Consider the following 21,922-nt stretch of genomic DNA (forward strand, 5'->3'; position numbering starts at 1 on the left):
TATAGAGAGGAAACCCACCATCTGAAGACATTTTTGTAACAGAAGAGGAAGGACTTGTACATGAAAAGAGTAGTAAGTTTGGAGCAAACTGCAGGAAATTGCTTTTCTTTTGTCTGCTGTGGCAGGGAGGGCACTGGTGTGGAAAAGTGTATTTTGTTGATTTGAACTTGAGTGAAATGGGTAATGAAGACAGATCAATACTGGCCCCTCCACATTCCCTCACTCAAGGGAAAAACACAGCTGTCTATATGTCTGCTGCAGGGTTATTTTAAACCTGGTCTTATTGCAGTAAGTTCTCTCCTTCTGTCCTAGCCTTGATTGTGTTTTTATATGCGACACTCTTGTCTTGTTCTGACTTTGTGTGGTAGGTGTCTGGAAGTGGGAACAGTACAGTGCTCATTTGAAAATTGTCCTGCACAAAAGGAAAAAAAAAACAGCTGGGAGGAAAAGGCGAAGGATATCCAAACTTGTGCACCAACTCCTTAAGGTTACGAAGTCTTTTGAGCAACTATTGGGTTGGGAAACAGTTGAAGGAGAAGAATGGTAAAATTACCCTGATCCCCTTTGTTCCTCGCCACAGCCTGCCTTCTCACTACAGGTGATGTATTGGACTGTGGGTTACCAAATTGTATCCCCATGACTGCGTGTAGCCCAAAGAATGTTCTTGCAGCTCTCCAGATTGGACTGCTTTTTTCTGGCAAAAGGGAGGTAAATTATAACTTCAGGGGGCTGACAGAAGCAATGAGTCACCATTTAAGTAGTTTGTTGGGATCCCCCTGTACAGTTTAACATAAAAAAAAAATCAGTTTTCATAAATTGACTTCTCTTCACTTCCAGATGTGTTCCAAGTTTTGGCTTTTAGAGCCAGGGTGGTATAGTGTTTGCATGTTGACCTAGGACTCTGAGAGCAAGAGCAAGTCTGTTCTCCTTCCCACTCAGCGTATAGACTTTGTGGGGCCATAATAGACTCCATGACTTGTACAGCCACCTTACAACAGACCCGCTTCCAAAAACTGGCCAAGTGACTTCGCAAGGCTAGATATCCAAACACTCCTCAGCCAAATGGCATCTATGATGCTGGTTACACCCCTTATCGGTTTGGTTTCTTGGTGTCTTCAATCCCCTCTAGAATACACAGACGGAAACCCTCATGATACCCAGAGCTGTCCTCAGATACCTCTGGTGGTGGCTCCTTGAACCCAACATCTGTGCAAGCATGCTGTTCAAGGTCTCCACTCCAACCATCTCCATCACCATTGATGCCTCTCTTCAGGGATGGGGTGCATGCTGCCAAGACATGACTGTAAGAGGACAGTGGTCTTCAGATGAGCGAATCATCAGTGCACTAGAGCTTCTTGCCATCATAAAGACTCTAAGATCCTTCCACACAGTGATACAAGAGCAACAGTTGCAGATATTCACAGACAATTCAAAAGTAGTCTACTATATCAACAAGCAGGGAGGTACCTGGTCTCGCACCCTCCTCCCCCTGTTTCTTTGTCTCTGGGAGTCGTGCCTCTCAAAGAACATCCATCCCATGTCAGTCCATCTTCCTGGTGAGAAGAACAACCTAGTGGAAAATCTCAGCAGGAACCCACATGTGTGCCATGAGTGGAAACTCTACCCAGAAAAATTACAGCTAATTTTCAACTTGTGGGGTACACCACTTATAAACATTTGCATCTAATCTGAACAAGTAGCTACCTGTCTTCTGCGTGAGAACAGTAGTGACATGTCAAAATGAGTCCCTGGCGGATACCTCCGCACAAACCTGGGAAGGACCTCTGCTATTTATGTTTCCTCCCCTGCTGCTACTGGCAAGACTTATCAGCAAGGTTATAACAGAGAGGGCATTTCTAATCCCCATTACACCATGGTGGCCTGGCCAACCCCGGTTTGCGAACCTCCCACTCAGGTCCCCCTAGTCTACAGACATTTCACCCAGTTCCAAGCAGCAGGGTAGTTCATCTGGCAAGACCATTCAGTTGAAGGTCTTACAGTGTTATGAGTCGTTAACAGAGGCGGCCCTAGGTAATTTTCAATGGTAAGCAAACAGTATTTTGGCGCCCCCCCCCCCAACCAATCACTGATATATATTTTCTGTTCGTCATGGAAGTTCTGTGTGCCATATTTGCTTCAATTCCATCATTGGTGGAGTTCAGAATGCTCTTTGATTTTAGGCGAACTATACATCCCAGTAACTACAACTCGCCTATGTCAAGGTCTATTTTCCCCCAAGAGCGCCCCTGTGCAAAATCAACTATACCGCGATTGCTTACTTTGCGTAATGGTCGAGCCGCCCCTGGTCGTTAATTAATCTCACCCTGATATAGACAGAATTTTGACTTCTGGGCACCAAGAGAGGTATACAGAAGCTGAGTATTGCAAGTTTGTTGCAAAACAAGTGTTGCAAGTGTATTCTAATAATTTGTGCTACCAAGTTCAGCTTTTTGTTGTGATCTGTAAATCATCACTTATCTGGGTTTTCACCAAGACACATACTCTAAGAGGAGACTTATTTTCAACCCCCAGACACTATTCTTTTATTCTTCACCTTTAACCTGGGTATGATGAGATTTGGGCTAAAGCATCTGAGAAAAGCATAGCCATTCAGATGCACTGTCACGGGTTTGCTAGGAGGCCAGAACTGTTAGTAAGCAGTTTTGTGGAATGGCATCAGGCCAGCAAGTGAGTCATTGCCTGTCTTAGCTCATTGTCTGCCAGATGCCAGTTCTGACACACTCATGCACCCACAAACGATTCTTGGAGAGAGAAATTCAGCCTCTCTGTCTGCAGGCACAATACCTCTGTTGTTGTTGTTGTTGAGAGTGTTAATCTTGAAAGAGCAAAGAGCCTGCAGTTTTGCAAAAGTCAAACGGCACGCCTGGTACTACTAGTCTGTTAAAGGCACCATGGCAATTTAACTGTCCTTTGCTTCTAAAATAATGTTAACTTCATTTATTATTTCTGTCTTGTTCAACTTGAGTTGTTCAAACTGCTGAAGTAATTGGTTTGAAGCTAAAACAATTCTTATATTTTAGCTTTACAGCTAGTATAATTCTAATCAAAGATTTAAAAGCTTAGGCCAAAACATGAAACCTAGATGAGTTAATTTTATGAGAATTTTGATGCTGTCTTAGATCAGAGATAGGCAACGTATGGCCCTCTGGAGATAGTTGGCCAGCAAATCCCATAGCAAACATAAAAGCAGATGGCTGTTGCCATTACAAGAATATCTGGACAGCAACAGGTTGCCCACCCTGTCTAAGAGGCTAATGCGGCATGTTGAAATAGAATAGCACCTGGAAAGCAACAGGTTACCCACCCTAAGTGGCTAATGTTGCATACTTTAAACAAAGTAAACAGAGAAGCTACAAAAATGTTTTTGCAGTTTGTCCAGTTTGTTTCAACAATTGCTACCATATTGTTAGTGCTTCTCTTATCTATTATAATGCCACATTGATTATCATAGGACCTATATGTGTATTATTGTTAAGGACCTTTAGAGTTAGTTCCTTAATTACTTTTTTGTGGGCTTATTTGGATCACTTGAGATAGTTACTCCCCATAGTATAATTGATCACCTTAGAGTTGTGGTTAACTTGACATGCATTAGGTTGTCTTAATGTACCTGTGTCTTACGTGTTCTGAGGTTTTTCATATACTAAGAGCTAGAAAGAGGAAAAGAAAGAGATGGATATATTAGTCGTGATTAACTCTGTGTGTTTGCGTGGAGGGGAGGGTCTGTTTCAACAGATTTTAAGCCAGAATTGTTTTCATTATCAGGAAGTCTTATTAGCATATCTCTTTTTTAAAAAATCAGACTTGAATTTTGCAGTCAGCTGTCTGTATGTAATAACTTTGACAAGTCAGTTTCTCTATTTTGGATCCAGATTTTCTTGATTAAAATGGTTCATGAAGTCCCACCAAATATAGAATAGGGGTGGGCAGTTTCCCCACAGGCGTACACCCCCTATACCAAGTCTAAATACCTCAGTTTTTCTCATCAGCTGCAGAAGACACATATTTATGGTATTCTGGGGTTCTGGAGTACTTGCAGTGGTGGGACTGTTTTTGCACTGTTTCAAGTGTGTGTGTGTGTGTGTGGTGGTGGTGGTGGTGGGGGGGGGTTCTGCATGATTTGAGACAAAAACTCAATGAAAATCATGTCAATTGGAGGAACTGGTGAGTATCTTTAGGGGCAAAAAAAGTGTGGTCCAGAATCCATATGCAGCCCACTGTCGGAACTTTGATCATCCCTACCTAGAAAGTTATGAAGCCACTTTTAATACATGAATATCAAAAAGGTAAACAAAATAAAGGTGAGAGGCATGATCATTGACCATCCTATTATAAAGGGGGCTTGTGCAAAGTTTGCTAGAAACACATGCGTTTAGCCTCTAATTGGCCTTATTTTCTCTCCTGGACTCTCAGGAGAGGAAGGGCATAAGAGTGCATGCTGTTCCCTCCCCTCAGTGTGCCATTGAAACAGACATCCTTCACTCTCGTATCTTTATTTGAACAATTTGCAGCTTCATTTCAATTTCTCAGTTTGTGTATACCTGTTTGGAACTTGTCACAGGATTTTCTTAGCAGGATTAGTTCTAAGGGGGTTTGCTTTGCCCTCCGAGGCTGAAAGAGTGTGATTTACCCAACATCTCCCAGTGTGTTTTCGTGGTTAGGTGGGATTCAAATCCTGATCTCCAGCATCATAGTCCAATGCTCAGACCACTACATCATACTGGCTCTTATTCTAGCTGCTTATAAATGCAGCTTATATTGAGGAAAAGGCTGTGTGATAAATTGAAGAGAAGCTGGTACTAGGTCTGGAAGTACGGTTGGAGCTTTTAGTCATGCCTTAGTGTTTAGTGATTTTACCTTTTTTTAAAGCACCCCTTTGTAAATGAGAAAACAAGAAGGCCAGAATTCTCAGAATCCTCCATAATGTGAAACCTTATGTATTTACATATATATCATCCTCCCTGCTCCTCTTCCTAAGGAGCCCAATGATTTCAAGTGTCAGCATCACATTTTAAGAGAAAGGGGAAAGCTATTTGATGTAGACAAAGGTTTGTATGAAAATATAATTCTGCTTTGTTAGCAGCCATCACACTCTAAAAGGCACCGCTTTTGTTTTCTTGTAACGTTGTGAAAACCTCATGTCGGATCGAGAGCTGCGGCCCTCACGACTAATCGCCTCTCCTTTGTGTTTTTAGATTATAGGGGCAATTAGTGTTGTCAAAACCTCTGGCAAGTCTCTTTGCTCTTGACAGGGTGTCAGTCCGACGGGCGGGAAATGGAAGGTGTTATAACTCTCCGGTAATTAGAATGCCTCCGATTTTGAAAATGCCAGCCAACATGTATCAAGCTGGATGCACAGTGTAGTGGTGGGGGTTGGTGGGGAGGGAGTTCAGATGCAGATGAGCAATTAATTACAGGCTCTCATTCAGAGCACATTGCAGGCTGATGAACAGCAAAGGGAAATTAGTGTGATGCTTGTCTCCTAGTGAGTGGGCATCAACTCCATTCTTTCTTGTTCTCCTGGAGCTGCTGCCTGAATTTCTCTGTTGATTTTCATTGCGCATTGTATATTGGAGCATCCATTCTGTTGGAGAGACAGAGGACAACATGCCAGCAATGTACATCAGTTGCATACTGGGGGCTATAGTTTTGTTGTGATAGTCATTACTGTATTACACAGGAAATATACAACTCTGTTGCTGTCCCAGTAATATATTTGGTCTTATGCACACTTATTACAGATGGACAGTTAAAAAACCTTTATAACTTATGTCTTGTTGGGTTAGAACTTACTCCCAAAGTTAGGAAAGTATAGCAATATGGATTTTGCTTAAGCGAACTAAGGCACCTATAGCTTTGATTCATTGACTGCTTCTAGTTGATGATGTCTCTTCAGCAGCCTGGAAGTGAGCCCACAGCAGTTAATGAATAACTTCATAAGTTAACTTAGAATGACTTCTGGAATGACAAATGAAATTTTGGGCACCTCCCTCAAGCCAGCAGCCTAAGTCAATAGATAAGACTTGTAACATGACCCAAAGGTCAGCGTGCTCCTGTTTACTTGAGCTGAAAAGACACTAGGGGGTAGAAATTGCCTTGTGGAATTTTCTCTGTTCCTAGAGCCATTACAACTGAAGGTAAGAATATCTTCTAAATTGTTGGATTTGCTAAGCTGCGACAAGTGATCTGCTTCACATGTCAAATTGGCAACTTTTCTCTTTCTGGGAAGAAGACAATATTCACTGCCAGGTCTTCATGATGTGTGCACTGTTCATGAGAAGCAAGTCCTCATCACCCCTCAAAAGTGATACCAGTAGAATTAGATTGAGTTTGCCTTACCTGTTTCTAGTATGTGATCAGAACTGGAGATCAGAACTGCCCCTTCTATCTTAATGTTCAGGAAACAGGTGAAAACTTGGCTTTGGGGATTGGCATTTGACGAATGAGCCATGATCCTGTGATATGAACGGATGACGACGAAAATGATTTTTGATGACGACTGACCAGTGTAATTATATGATTGTATTTTGCTATTTTAATGTTTTAGTGTGATTTAGAATATGATGTTTTAATGACTGTCTGTAATATTGATGTTGGAAACCGGAGTCCCTCGAATGGAGGTGAGGAGACCGGTATACAAAACTGCTAAATAAATAAATAAATAAATAAATAAATAAATGTGTCAAGGAATGTGGGCTATACTTGCCTCAGTTGTACACCAAATGTGAGCCTGTTTGGGTTCCGACACAATTGCTTTTTTCTTAACAGCATCCCAGTTCAAATCATAACTTTTCATTTTTCACTCTCTGGTTAGAGAAAGGCATGGCTGAAATGGAATAATCACTTGTATTCCCTGCTTAAGTTGGGCATTTATCATTTTGCACCAAATGAATAACATAGCACCTAAAACTACATAGTGCAGTCCTAGAAATTAACCACTGAAAGTATGAAGAAAACTAGTGCCTCTTTGAACCCTTATGAAAGGTAAACCAAGATGTTGTGTTAGCACTGAAACATCAGCCCTTCTATATCTCCCAAGTGAAACACTAACCTGGAATGAGCCCTGAAACTGAGCAGGAAGGCAAAACAAACAATAGCTTTGGCCAAAGGATCTACCAACACAGTTTTCAGTCTAACCTATTCACAGCACAGGTTGAGGTAGATAAAGTTCATTCCAAGTACAGGCAGTCACCAAGTTACAAACATCAGACTTACAAACAACTCACATACCTTTTATGACTTACATAGAAATTCAGAGTTACAGAACTTATCTTGTTCTTAACTTGGGGACTGCCTGTATCAGTATCTTATAGAATTTTAAATTTATACATAAAATATCTAACTTCACAAGGAATTGCATATGTAGTAATCCTTATCTAGCTAGGAGTCTTTGGACCATAAACAGTATATTTTTGTATTTCTTATTTAGCACTAAAACATCAAATCCAAAGCATATGAAGCTGGGAGAGGGGGTGCTGTGAGGTTTGAGGATGGCAGTTACTAATAATTTATATTTATATTTGGTTACCTAAGGAGCCAAATATAACAGCCTTTCTAAACTTGTGGAAACCTCCAGGCACTAGCTGAAGACTGCAATTCTCCTTTCATGCTGATGGGAAGTTGTAACTAGTGCAGGATAATTAACCTAGTTGTTGGCAGGTGTAGGTAGGCAAGAATACCTGCAGCCAAATTCTGTGGCAGTTACTTGGATTTTGGTGAATTTCAAGGTCCAGTTCAAGGTGCTGCTATTAATGTTTCAAGATCTCAACGGCCTGTGATTTCACCAAGTCTTGTCTGTCAGCAAGGCACTGGTATCAGCTGTGTCAAGAACTTCAGTTCAGTGTCTGAATCATTTCCAAAAAGTATATGAGTACAGTTCTCCCTCTCCTGTATTTCTGACACTTATAGAAAAGCTTAGGAATGTAGGAGTAGGAATTGTTTCATTGTCGAGAATGTAAAGAGAAATTACAGTGTTGCATGTTTCAGATTTGGTTTTCCAATATTACTGTAGAGGGAGGGTTATTGTAAATGTTGTGCTCTTGAACACATGTAGAAAGCCCGGCATAGGTGCAATATTTCAAACATTCTGATGTGAGTCCTTGGATTAACATGCATATACATTGAATCCTCTACTGAGTTATAAGATAACAGCTAGGACAGAGGTTTGTGGTCTGCTGATTACTTAGTGGTGATTTGTGGAGAGCTAGCCATTTTCATTGTGGTTCTCCTGGCTTGCCATGTTTTCCATTTTCAGGGAAGATGTATGTTTTATGTAGGCTATTTAAAGAGTGTAATCGGAATTTTTAAAATACTACAGTTGAAAATGCTGTGAATCCATAAGAACCCCTGAGATTAGAGTAGGGATGCACATTATATTCTTGAAGAAAGCAGCAGTTTTAGCAATTTTCTTCCTGTTGCAAAAAGGATTTTTGAAGACTATTTGCAGTCTGACAGTTATTCTGCACAAAATTTGAAGGGTTTTTTGCACAGAAAACAGGATTTTCTTTAAAGGAAAAATCATTTTCTATTCAGGAATGCTATTTTCTGCACAAAAGATGCTGTTGTTAGGACCTTATTCTGTGAAAAAATAAAATAATAATTTGCAAATAATAAAATAACAACTAATGCAAAATAATAAACTAATTAGCATTTGGAGTAGAAATATTGTTTTCTGCACAGAAAAAATGTGTTTACTGTTCAATTCCCTATTTGCAAATGTCGTGAAGAATGAATCTTGAATTGTGCAAATTCTAGCCAGCCCAGGATGCATCTTTTCAAAGTTTCTTGAGACTCAAGAAAGACATATTCACTATTTTTGAATATTCTTTCCTTCTCTGTATTAAAACTTTTGTCGTTAGAAGCACTTTAGCATTCTTAGAGAAGTGTGCTTTGTAGAGTCCATTATCGGCTGGTTTAAGGTGGGGAAAGCCACAACAGTTGTCCCACAAATATAATCCAGGTATTAGTCCCAACGGATCAATATAATTTACTTACATGTTGACTTACCATGTTTGTATTGATTTAAATGGGTTTATTGCAGCTGAAACTAACTATTAAACATAGGCCATTATGTATCTGTAGCAAAAGCATATTAACAAGTAGAGGGTGGAGAATCTGTCCCTCTGACTCTAGGTTGGCTTGGAAATAAACTTGTGTGATAGTGATGGGGAATTTTTCCGTCTTCTCTATTCTCCAAAGCAAATCTATTCTGAGATAGCAGTAGGGACTGTAGTGATAAACATAGTGGAGGTGCTATCTCAGCTAGTATCGTGTTCCACATCCAGCCACAGTGATCTATGGGAGAGGGAGTTCTCCCAAAGACTACTGCATCAGTGATGTAAGAAAGAAAGCCTCCAAGGTGTTATTCTTACATAGAATATTTTCCGCTCTTAAAATTTTTTGTTTCATAAAATTAGTTAATATTATGAAAATAAACACAGTACAAGTCCAATTGGGCAAATAAAATTGATAAAACGTCAGTTGTAATGATTGTATTGTTGAAGGCTTTCATGGCTGGAATCACTGGATTGTCGTAGGTGTTTTTGTTGTTGTTGTTGTTGTTTTTTTTTTGCTATATGGCCATGTTCTAGAGGCGTTTTGCCTGCATCTATGGCAAGCATCCACAGAGGTTGTGAGGTCGTAATTAAGTTTTTTCAGTTGTAATTACGTTTTTTCAGGACTTACTAATGAAGTAGCTTTTTCAATGTGCTAAAATGCATATATTAATAGAGGTTGAGTATCCCTTATCCAAAATGCTTACCTTATACATATATCCGGAGGGTAATTTTACGTACAATATTTTAAAATTCTTCTGTGCATGGAATAAAGTTTATATATCTTGAACCATAAGAAAGCAAAATGTCACTATCCCAGCCACCTGTGTGGGTAGTTTTGGATTTTGTAGTATTTCAGATTTTGAAAATCTGGATAAGGGATACTCAACCTGTAATTGCCTTACCTTTCCCCTTTGTATAATGATGGCATGGCTGCAATCCTGTTGGTGAATCACGAATTAGAGTGAACACATTCAATCAGCTATTGAATAATGTGTCCAGACAGGTAAATCCAATTGATTCAATGGCTCTGATCATGTCAGAACTAATAGGATCTTGGTCTACATATTATATTGAGTTGTAATGTTTTAAAATAGTTACAAATATTCCAATAAAAATAATTTCCAGATAAAGCTGTACATTTCTTTGTGCATAATATTTCAGTCACAATATGTGCACTAGGTTAAATCCATTTCGGACATATGTATAGCTGATCAAATTAACAGGACATATTTTTGTTTAATATTTAGGTTACTAAATAAGTCAAAAAGTCATGGTAAATCAGCTCTCCAACAAATTAGAGTAGGAAAATTAATTGAAAATTTTCTGGTAAACATTTCCTTGGAAAACCCACTTCATTGTACTGCATTTGTAACTAGATGCTTGGTGTTCTCTGTAGCCATCTTACATGCAAAAACCTTTTCTATTAAAGAGAAAACATTTTGTTTCTCAATGCGAAGAGCCAGCTCACATTTGATACTCCCCTCTTCCTGCTCAGGGTGAACAGGTTCTGGTAACAGTATGGTATGAGCAGAGGTATGATTGCATATGCCAGCAAAAATGTTGTATAAAAACGTGTGTATAAATGTATGGCTAGAAAAAATTTCAAATAGTCTGTTAACTTGAAACCATGTTACACATGAACTTTGCTGTGAATATAATGGAAGTAGTGGTCAACCACAAAGTGATTCCTTGAATTGTTCCTGATCTCTCCCAATAAAGGTGTAATCCACTGAAGTTTTATGTAATTTCTGACCCACTTACAAGACCCCATGAGTTATGGTGACCTAGTTTTGGAGCTATCCTTGCTCTGTTTTGGTAGCTATGCAAATTACAGCAGTAATGACATTTCAAGGCTTCTTGAAAATTGTAGGTTTTTTTGGCCACTGTTAGACCTACCAAGGCAACAGATTTGCAATCTATAGGTAAGGGTACTTCCAGATGAGCTTTTTTCCTGTGAAATTGCACTTTTTCAGCAGGTTACTTGCTCACTGTTTTTCAAAATAATATTTTCTTATCCTTTAAGACTGTGGCTACAGATATATACAATCAGAATTGGAAGGGACTGGAAGAGCCATCTAGTCCAGTCTTCTGTGCAGGAAAACATAACTATACCAAACTTTAAATATGTCAATCAAACTTTTGTTTAAAGATTTTCAATGAAAGAGACTGTATTACCTCCAGCTTCACACTAGATGACTGATGTGGGAATTTCTCTTAGAAACTGGAATAGCCTTTTCGGTTTCTGTTCATCCCTTTCCATCTGTGGTGTTAACACCTATGTTGTTATTTATTTATTTATTTAGTATCAAAAGCATTGCATAAATTAGTATAAAACTGATAAAAATAGAAGGAGCACAAGCGGCTAAATATCTTTAGACCAAAAACGGGCAACAACGACCATGTTGTCTGTAGCCTCAAACAATTCTTCCTCTGTACATGAGGCAGGACATTGTGGACAAGCATACAGATGTGGAGTTGTCTGTTTTCTCCAAAGTCGCACAAGGTGGAGGATTCTTTTAGGTAGTGCCATTTTGCCAGGTTTATTTATTTATTTATTTATTTATTGTCTTACAATCTTCTCACTCCACTTCTGAGTTTGTTCAGGGAATTCCAAGTTGTCCAGTCTTGATTTGCCCCTGGAGACAGACCCTTGTGGGGGGCCATCCAATCGGGTTTTCCTGCTTTAGATGCCCAGAGCTATACTCTTGCTGTTGCTGGGGGAATGTTAAGAGGAGTGGTAATTCTCATGAAGCTTTTCCTTGATTTGAGACTACTGCGAGGAAACCAATAGCCGTGCAGTGGATGGCTTTCACGGTGTTCAACCCTTTATCTCAATTCTAAAGAAAGTCTTCCTATGAGCTATTGTTGTTATTGGCGGTGCATGCCTTCAAACCATTTCTGGCAATTTGAACCCATCATGATGTTTTCTTACAAAGGTTTTTTAGAGGGGGGTTGCATTTGCCTTCCTCAGAAGCTGAAAGAGTGTGACTTATTCAAGGTCACTCAATGGGTTTCCATGGCCAAACCTGATTTCCCAGTCACCTATTCCATGCTCAAACCACTGTGCTATACTGGGACTATAGTATGCCATAATATATGTGTATAACATATAATATATGTATGCCATAATATATGTTAGCCTTGGAGCTACTTGAGATTCTTTGTTACTTTTGCTACAACACTTTTACATAGCAGCTGCTTTGGAAGCTTTGAGGCATGTCCTTGTAAAAGTTTAGAAGTACCAGAGGAGTCTTTGTTTTGCTTATTCAGAAGAAATCCATTCCCACAAGGCATCATCACCAACACATGCATCTCTCTCTTACCCATGAGTCAGAGAAAGAAACAATGTGGGCATAAACATTTATATGCAAGTTGTACTTTTCAGATTTCTTGCAGCATTACATCTGTCATACATTGTTACCCCTTGTTGTTGTCTCTTTCTTTATATAGGTCCCAGTGTCTGTGGCCATGATGTCGCCTCAAATGATCTCCCCACAGCAGATGCAACAGATCCTTTCTCCTCCTCAGCTCCAAGCCCTTCTGCAGCAACAGCAAGCCATTATGCTGCAACAGGTAAGGTTGCCTGCTTTTTGTTTTTGAGCACGCCTTTTGTGACAGATGTTTCATGTAAGAGTCACAGAACTGACATTTGTGTCTGCATTTCTTGCAAGCGAGTACAATGTGTTTCCTGTTTGTTCATTCTAAGGATTATATTCTGATTTTATGCATTCTAGAGTGGAAGCAGAAAGAAATCAACTTATTCTGGGTTGTTTAATATATCATAGTTCAGCCAGGCTGTGAATCCTCAACAGCCAAGTCCAACGTTCTGCTATTTTCTTTTGTGTCCTTGACCTGTAAGTACGATTTAGTCTAGCATCTTGAGGATGGTGCATGTAGTTCCATTTTTTAATTTATAGAAGGCAAATCCTTTTTATTTTATTTTGGAGACCAGGGCTTTGGTTGTTCTACAAATGAACAGTATAAAGGTTCTACAAATGAACAGCTCCTTTATGGAAAAACAAGAAAAAAAAGCCAATTCCCAGATATTCTGTTTATTATTATTTTTAGTGCTATGCCAACACTACACTGGTCTAGCACGAAAACTGGACTGTCTGCTACCACAAAATGATTTTGTGAGATGAACCTTGTTGCAGAATGATGAGTTGCGGTTGTCTAGCTGTGATAAAGTTTTTTTTTCTTCCTCCAGCAACAAAATGCTCTGTTTCTGTACTAGGGAAATTTTCTACAGCTGTTTTCCCAATGACATTTGGATCCCTTACAACTACATAGTAATCTTAACTTTTGGATGGGCCGGAATTAATTACATTTTGGACTTTGTTCCTTTCTTTGGCTAGTCCTTTCATCTATTAATGTCCTTAACTATGTAGCATTGAAATGTTCACCCAAATTAAAAATGTAATGAGTAAACCACTTAAATAAAGCCTTGATGCTAAAATCAAGAAAGTCTAAACATGGCCAAACTTCATGATATTGTTGGATCAGTGGCTGAAGTACTGGGTGGCTAGTCTCATAGACTTTGCCCTTGATGGACAATCCTTGGCTAACACAAGTAAATGCCAGCTGTTTCTGGCTTTGCTCCTCCTCCATTTTCTTAATGCAGGGAAGGGTAAGTGACATGATACACCTTTGGCTGACAATTGCAAATACCATTTTAGAGTGGGTAGGAGAAAGTGGTGACCAGATCTGATGACCTTCACTGACCAGATTGAGAGCCCTCACCCCAGAATTTGTAGGGTGGTTAAACTTACATCCAGTGATGCTGCTGCTACTACAAAGATTTTTTTCTTCCAAATTTATTTATTTATTTATTTACGGCACTTGTAGACCGCCGTTCTCAGCCCTAGGGCGACTCACAATAAACAATATGATACATATTTAAGGTAGACACTTAAATTTTGATTGCCTTGGCAAAGCATATTTTTGTGTTCTAGAAGCCTACATTCTCCTTCTGGTATTTCTTCTGTGGACTGTGAACTATTGTTACCATAATACCTTGTGGCTGTGAAAAGCGAGTTAAGCAGTGAAGTTTCATTCTAAAGAAAACCATTATTTCTCCCTAAGGTTATTTCCCCTAGGCTTTTAATGTGGTTTTTTTTCCTTATAGCTGTATGCTATTGGAGAGATGTATTTCCCTAGAAATGTGCCTTGTTAGCTGATGGATTGTAAGGATCGTAGTCCAAAAACAAAGTTTCCAAGCTGTGTGTTTCAGATTCTGTATTAAAAGCCAGGGAAAGCAGTTTAATTCTGCTCTTTTACATATTACACTTCAGTTTAGCAAAAGGTAAATATGTGGGTTTTCTATGTCTGCTTCAAATATGAACTGATAAGAACAAGGAAGGATATCATAAGATTCTCAAAGAAAACACAACTGTTTAGACAAACACTTATGCAGCGGAGTGTACATGAAAACCTACAGCATCCTCCACACCCTTCCTCCTGCCTTCAATACCTGTTTACTTCCAACATGCTGATAAGCAGTCAAGGTTGGCCCCAGGGAAAGAACAAAGAGTAAACACTAACTTGGGTGGGTCCTTCCTTCTCCCAGTCTCTTTGGAGCCAGATAGAGAAACACGTTTGACTGCAAATTAAACAGCCTCAGCCGGAATAGCTGGCATTCTCTATGAGAAGAAAACCAAACATCACACCTCTCACCTCTTGACCCAATGTTCTCAGAATCTCATATAGAGACCTGGTTTTGATTGGCTTTTGGGTAAACAAGGAGGCTTTCCAAACCTGTTCAGCAGACATAAAGAGAAAAGTTTCTGCTGTCAGCACTGTCAACTACAAGCTGATAAGGACTCTCCCAGAATCCCCAGGGGCATTCCTCAGGAGCCAGGTTTTTCCCCCCCTAGGGCTGTGGAAACCTGTCCTGACCTTCCCTGTAGTTCTGGCCCCCTCCTGTGGAAAACAAACCAAATTGTTAAGTACTTGTTCTGGAAGTAAACTAGAATTGGCATTCTCCTGAAAATTCAGTATAATGCCACTCTCTGGTACACCCTGAATAGCATTATTTATGTAGGGATTGCCAACCAAGTTTAAATGCTTCTGTGATGCATATAATATCATGGCTGTTTTGCAGATAGTATAACTGAGGCACAAAGGGAAAGCGATTTGTAATTTTGCAGCACCCCTGAGGCCCAATGCCCTACCGTTAAATGGTTCTTTATATGTGGAGACAAATACCAGTGCCCTGTTTAAAGAATAACTGAGACTGCACATTACCCTGAAGTCACCAGTAACAAACCCTTGACAGCTGTCTGTCATAGGCCAATCCAGACCACTGACTGCAATAAAAACACCTGTGGGTGGGATTTTCATGGAGAAAGAAAATAGAGAAGGAATGGGAAAATACCTCCTTTCTAGTCTTTTCTTAGTTGTAATCCTCCCAATATTGGATGTCAATTCCTAGTATCCCTAATCGGTATAATTTATGGTGAGGAATGCTGAAAGTCAATATCCAGAACCTTCCAGACAGAAGGGGTGCATGATTCTCATCCCCTCTGATGGAAATGCCACCATCCACAGTTAAAGAAGATATTGTGGAATGTCATTTACCCTACATGTCTTTGACTTAACCTCTTAATCTTCATTCCGGCTTCTAATCAAGCTCTTACTATAAGGAGTTTCATCGGCTTGCATTCAACCTTTGATACCTCTTGCCTCTTCCTCCCCTTTGAAGTTTTCTGGCTTTTCCACCGTCAAAGTGTCGTTTGTTAAGCACCTTGACAGCAGACGCCTATCTGTTCCTAATGAAGCATTTTTAAAGTTCCACGTGCATTAATGGTTAATTGCTCCTGCAACTCTCTCTCTCATCACCAGAAGGTTTTCTCTGTCTGTCTATCTTTCTCTGTGGTTGTTGTCTTTTTTTTTCCGAAAAGGGAGGTCTTTGGGACTCTAGAGTTTGTGCGTGTTTCATTGGGGGTGGGGGGGAGGTTGCTGGTCCCACTGGTGGCTTCCTGCTGCTGAATTTAATTAGTTATCAGTTTCCTGTTATATTGCAAATTCTTTATTTTATTTTGCCTGTATCTGGGTTTTGACTGACATTTTGTAATGTAGATTTTAACATGTCAGCAGCCATTGAGATTTCTTTAGACTATAAGGCATAGTACAAATGCTTTATTAAGTAGATACTAGGCTTGTTTGATCAAAAAAAAAAGGTTCAAAACTCATTTCGGATGTAGGAGGCGCTGGTGGTTCAATTCTAAAGTCATTTCCTTAAAAAAAAAATTCAGAACTTTCCGAAATTTCCGAAACAGCTTCATTAATGGCAGATAAGCATGCACAGTAGAAAAAACATCACTGGCACTGGGGAAACTTCAGGGGCTCTTCCACTCCAGGCCTGCCTCAGCTGTCAATGCTGAGGAGGAGGAGGCAGTGACGTCCCCTCAGGTGCCAGGCAGCGGGCTTCAGGCTGTTAGAAATAATGGGAGTGGAAATCCAAAATGCCTGGAAGGGCCAAAGTTTGCCCAGGCCTGGTTTAGATGCAGCCATGCCACAGTTCAATGGGGTTTGTAGTATGGCGCTCTTTGGCAAAGGAGGCTAAAAACCATGCAAAACTACAGCTGCCAGGATTGTGTAGCATTGAGGCAAAGCAATTGGAAGTGGTTCCTCAATAAGATCTGCCTGATCCACCTGGAGGGAGGGAGGCAGGAGAGGGAATGAAGAAAGGAAGGAAGTGGGGGAAGGGAGGAAGGAAAGGAAGGTGCTTCTGAAAGGTTCTCCTTCCTTTCCAAAATTGGTCGCTTACTCCCGCCTTCCCCCTTTCCTTTTTTTTAAAACCCAGCATTGGCTTGATCCTGTTGAGCGGAGGCTGCCTCCTGCCTGGCTAAACTCCCAGTTGCCAAACCTTGAGATTGGGGTGAGAAGGGGGGGGGGGGTGAGGAAGCCTGCTGCTCAGCCATTTTGGCTAATACACAGCAAGGCAGTGTGGGAAATATAGTTTAACAACAGGGCCTTTTGCAATCTCTATCATTGGGGGTCTTCCCTTCACAAACTACAACAATGGCTGCGCCCACCTCATCCCTCCTTTGCATCGCCCGGGGGGAAGCAAAACTTTACAGAAGTTGCTTAATGCTTGGGAGACTTCCGGACATTACGAAATATTTATGAATAAAAAGGGTAAGTGGTTCAAATCGTAATTACACCGCTTACTTTTCCTGCATGGTTCAAAATTGATTCGGAAGACCAAATTGAGTCGGTTTTAGCAAATTTAAGGTTTTAACGAAGCGAACCTAAACAAGTCTAGTAGATACATAGTATTTTCTCTTTTTGTAAATGTAATTTGAATATTAAATGTATTTAAGTTATTAGAAATAATTTTTGTTATGATTTTTTCCCTGTAATAAAATATTTGCACACAAATAATACAAGAGGTACCTCAAAGGCACTATTAGTGATGCGTGTAAAAATGCTCTTAGAGAGCAGTTAAGACATGTTGATAAACCAGTGAAAATGAAAGAGGACATGCCTTAGATGGATTTCATAAAGCTGGAGCACTAAAAGTTTAAGAAATGCATGAGCAAATAATAATATAGCGAGAGAACCAAACATATTTTTCTTATACAAAAAGAATAAAGTTTAAGATTCTGATGAAATTCTATGGCAATAGTTCATCCCATAAGAAGCTAATTTGTTTTGGTTATATATATACACATACATATCTCTGTACAATACCCCCTGCCTCACATACAGAGATACATGTTTCCCTTGTCCCAAAGTAGTGATGCATGGACTTTTTTGAGTTACAACTTTAGTAGCCATATCGGTTGAAAGATTTGGGGTGTTGTAATGTTTTTTGAAAGGCCATGTTCTCAAATTCTGGATACAAGACGATTCTGATCAAGGTATCATGTAATTTCAGGTGTTGCTAATGAATCATTCTTTTCTCATTCAATTGGCAGTCTTCAGTTTATTGGCATTTGCTTGACACTCCCTTTGGAAATATATTTGGCTATTTGTTTTCCATTTCGAGAGTCTTTTAATTTCTGTAATTTAGGCAAAATAATTTCTCTATCTCCCATCTTTATTATTACTCTTAAACCAAAGAGGTAGACTTGATGCCACATTGTAACTTCAGTATCTTCAGGTGGACGATCCAAAATCATTGATTCTGCTGCTCTGTAAATGATGGTTTAATGCCGAACCTAAAGAAAGAAACGTTCCTAGTTTCTTGAGCAAGTTTATGTCTCATTCAACCTTTGTTTGTCATCTGTAAAGTGGGAATGTCTCTTATTGTTTCCAGATGACTATAAGAATGGATGAGCTTTAAAGAATTGTTCATATTAAAAAACAACAACAAATTAACAACATATTTCTTCTACAGGCTCCTTGTGTGATTCTGTTCAATCTGATTAACTTTATGAGTCCAATTTCATATTCAGCAATCCGCTTCTCCCATACCACATGAATACAAGTGATATTGATCCCCACCCCTAACCAGGGTATTAGTGTGATATAGACTTTAACATTAATCTTATGGTCAACGTCACTCCCCTGCATTTGGATCACTTAATCTTGTGACTAAGTGTTGGCCCTTTTAAACAATAATTGAATATGTCTTTACAATGTACTCACAACTTAGATAGTTGCAAGGCACAGAAGAATAGTCAGAAGTTGTTGCTGTCAGTGCTATTATTTAAGTCTTACTTACTGTCGGTATTCGTTTGCCCACTCTTTCCTCAGTTGCAGGAATACTACAAGAAACAGCAGGAGCAACTTCACCTGCAGCTACTGACTCAGCAGCAAGCTGGAAAGCAGCAAGCCAAAGAGGTAGGTATAGCCTTTCGTTGTTTCATAAACATCTGTGCAGTAGATAGAGCTCTCTCGTCATGCTTTGCTTTTTAAATACAAAAATCCAACAGCTTACCAGGAGTGAAAGCAGAATTCACATTGTTCCTCATTGAGAAGGATACATTTATCTATTGTGCTTCTTTCCCATCTGAAAATACAAACTAGGCTATCCCTGTGTATTCCGTACACAGCGTTAATTTCACAGAAAATTTCTACAATAACAAACACACAAAGATTTTTTTTCTCATGGATCTTCAGTAGTTTGTTGTGGAAACCTGTTGCTTTTTTAGGGCACTTATCTTCAACAGCAAATGCATGATTTTCCGTTTGGGAATATATAATCATAGATATGTGTAACATCGCGGTTTATAACACACCAGCTAGAATCAACATCATAATGTGGACTACTATAAAAGCATTATTTACCTGTTGTTCTGCGGTCCTGAAAGTACACATTTCAATGGCTTGATAAATCTTGAAATCTAATAACTGTGCTGCAATAGCACATAAAATACAACTTATTTTACCTGTTAGAGCTAGAAAATAAAAGTTTTTCAGGAATCCAATATGCAGATCTGAAAGAAATCACCTCCCAGAAATATTTTGTAATCACATGTTAGCATGCTTAATGACATTGCAAATGAGCCAGGCAGTAAAAGTTATATATGCTACAAATGGTTTTTGCATGTTCCAAAAAGATTTTTATAAAGACAGTCTGAAGCAGGTTCAATTATATCAAGTTCAATCAATTCTGTTAGACAAAGTCCTTCCATGAACCTTTTGCAATATAAGATCCAGTTCATTTCACCCACTGCCTACTGAGGCATCACTGCATGCCAAGGAATTTTCTGTGATACTTACAACATTCCCTTCATGTCATCTTGTTGTGAATTATTGTGGTTAACTTCTCTTTGACGCTGTTTATATTAAATATGCGTGTTTATCAAGTTCTTGAGTTGGTGTTGGATTGAAAGAGGCACTCTTATAGCGGTGCTGTTCTGTTTGCTCCGTAAAACAGATTTTGATCACGCTGTCATGTCATAGATGATGTGTGTGGCTTTTAATCTCTTTGTTGGTAGTGTGTTCCATTATCTATTGAAATAGCTCTGCAAAGCCATCTGTCATGGCCAAAATTACCAACAGCTCAATTCTGTTTGGTTTGGAGCTGATGAACATTTTAAGGTCTAGTTTGCATGTTATAACCACCATGTGATTTAACCACACTACTGCAGATGGTGAAAATTAAAGGTTAATCTTTATGGCCTCTGTGCAGAATCAGATTCAAACTCTGAACTATGCTCAAGCAGGCCAACCATTGAAGATTCAACAGCTCTCTCATGTAAACAAAAGACTCTTCCATTCCACTCACTTAATTAGTTCTACCAGCCTTTCTGTCACACTGAGATGGGAAGGAGCTGACTTTATGGACTGGCTACAGTTCATACAGAGGTCCTGAGACTGACCTTTGCAAATGTCAATCCAGAGTAGCAAGAGCTCAACCTAGGCTTTGATTATATTGGGAATGGGCAGCTGTGGCCTCCAAGATTTTATTTGGCCTTCTGCTCCCATCAGCCAGCAAAGCTAAGAGTGAGAGATGATGGGAATTGCATTTCAAAACATTTAGAGACCCACAGATTCTCAACTTCAGTATATGAAGCAGTGGCATTTCTGATATAACATAATAAGTAATATTGACAATCCTTCAAGCCACAGCCACAGTTTCAGTACTTGTCCCAAAGACAGTGTTCTGAATAGATTACCTGTGTGTGGCTTTTAAGTAAAGGAGAACTTCTGGCCCACCATTGAGTGATCTCCTGTGATTCCTTATCTGGACAAAAAATGAATTTTCTTCCTTCACCCTGTGGTAACTTTGCAATGAAATCAAAAACAACGAAACACTTCAGTTAATTCTATAACAACCTTTTGATATCTGTTGAGTGTAACTTAGCAATGTTACATCACATGTATACTTGCTCTCTTGGCCTACAATTCTCTGGAAAACATGGAACTACTTGCTTTCAGTTATTTGCTTTTTTCAAGCATGAATTTCTGATGATAACTTTTCCACTGTCAAAGCCACACTTGGTGCCCAAGTTAGAAATGTTACTTTGCATCTAACAAGTAGTTTCTGTGGAATGCTAATCCAGCTGCCCCTTTTCTTAGAACTATAGCCCCTTCTGCACTTCCAGAAAACTTGGGGTGGAGGGTGTGGACGAGCTTTAATATTGAATCTCTCTTTGCTGGCAGTTGTCCCAGCACACCAGCTGATCCTACGCGGTTAATCTGGGAGGGGGGCCATACATGAGGATTGGCCAGCCAGTAACCCAGGCGTCAGATTAATGAAGTGCTCCTGTCAGTCCAGAGTGTCACGCTGAAACTCCTCTTGATGTGCTCATAAATCAAAGTGACGGCGCCTGTTACCCCAGTAGCTGCACCCGCTCAGCTGCGTCTAATGTAAACAGAGCGCAGACAAAATGCATTAAGGAACTCAAACCTGTCTCTAGGGAGAAGATCAGGGATCAAGGGAGTAGAGGATTGGAGCAGAAAGTGGGAGGATGGGAGTTTGGGATTACACCCTAACAGGAAACCTTCTGTATGTGCCTTCGCCGCAGTGAAAAAGGAAGATTGGAAAGGCCCAGTGGGCGCTAGTGACTGGCAGAGTAAGGTTCAGTAATTACTTTCTTTGTGTTTAAGATTTTTATCTGCAGGCAGATAAGCTTCATACTTCATTGGTTCTATCAAAAGTACACAGCAGATGACCTCCAAAAGTGAAAGTGTCCAGAGAAACCCATAGTCTCTGGAAGCAGTGTGGCAGGGGAGGCTGGGAGGGAGCTACTGGGCAACATCAGAAAGAAACTTCATTGTTTTAATTTGTGTTGATTGGGGAGCAAGCTTTGAGGTATGTGGCTCATTCAAAGTAGTTCAGAATTAAAACTGGAGTGTCTCTAATGCACTCTGCAGTTTTATGCACTGGGAATCCATTGGCAAACTAATAATCTTTTAAAGGTAACCTGAATTCAATTTCTAACAATAAT

At 39.7% G+C, this 21,922-nt stretch overlaps 1 protein-coding gene across 7 annotated transcripts in view; it reads left to right on the forward strand.

Moving 5' to 3' along the window:
- FOXP4 (forkhead box P4) overlaps positions 1-21,922 on the forward strand; it is a 174,512-nt gene that overhangs the window by 96,250 nt on the left and 56,340 nt on the right. For 6 of the 7 annotated variants that reach the window (XM_067468003.1, XM_067468002.1, XM_067468006.1 and 3 more), the window contains 2 exons: positions 12,528-12,650; positions 18,780-18,866. In XM_067468003.1, the coding sequence (XP_067324104.1) occupies positions 12,528-12,650; positions 18,780-18,866 (210 nt within the window). Of the gene's footprint in view, positions 1-6,136; positions 6,159-12,527; positions 12,651-18,779; positions 18,867-21,922 lie in introns of those variants that run through there. The other variant, XM_067468007.1, reaches the window with a different exon arrangement.

This window comes from Anolis sagrei, chromosome 4 (assembly GCF_037176765.1).
Source record: "Anolis sagrei isolate rAnoSag1 chromosome 4, rAnoSag1.mat, whole genome shotgun sequence".
NCBI lineage: Eukaryota > Metazoa > Chordata > Lepidosauria > Squamata > Dactyloidae > Anolis > Anolis sagrei.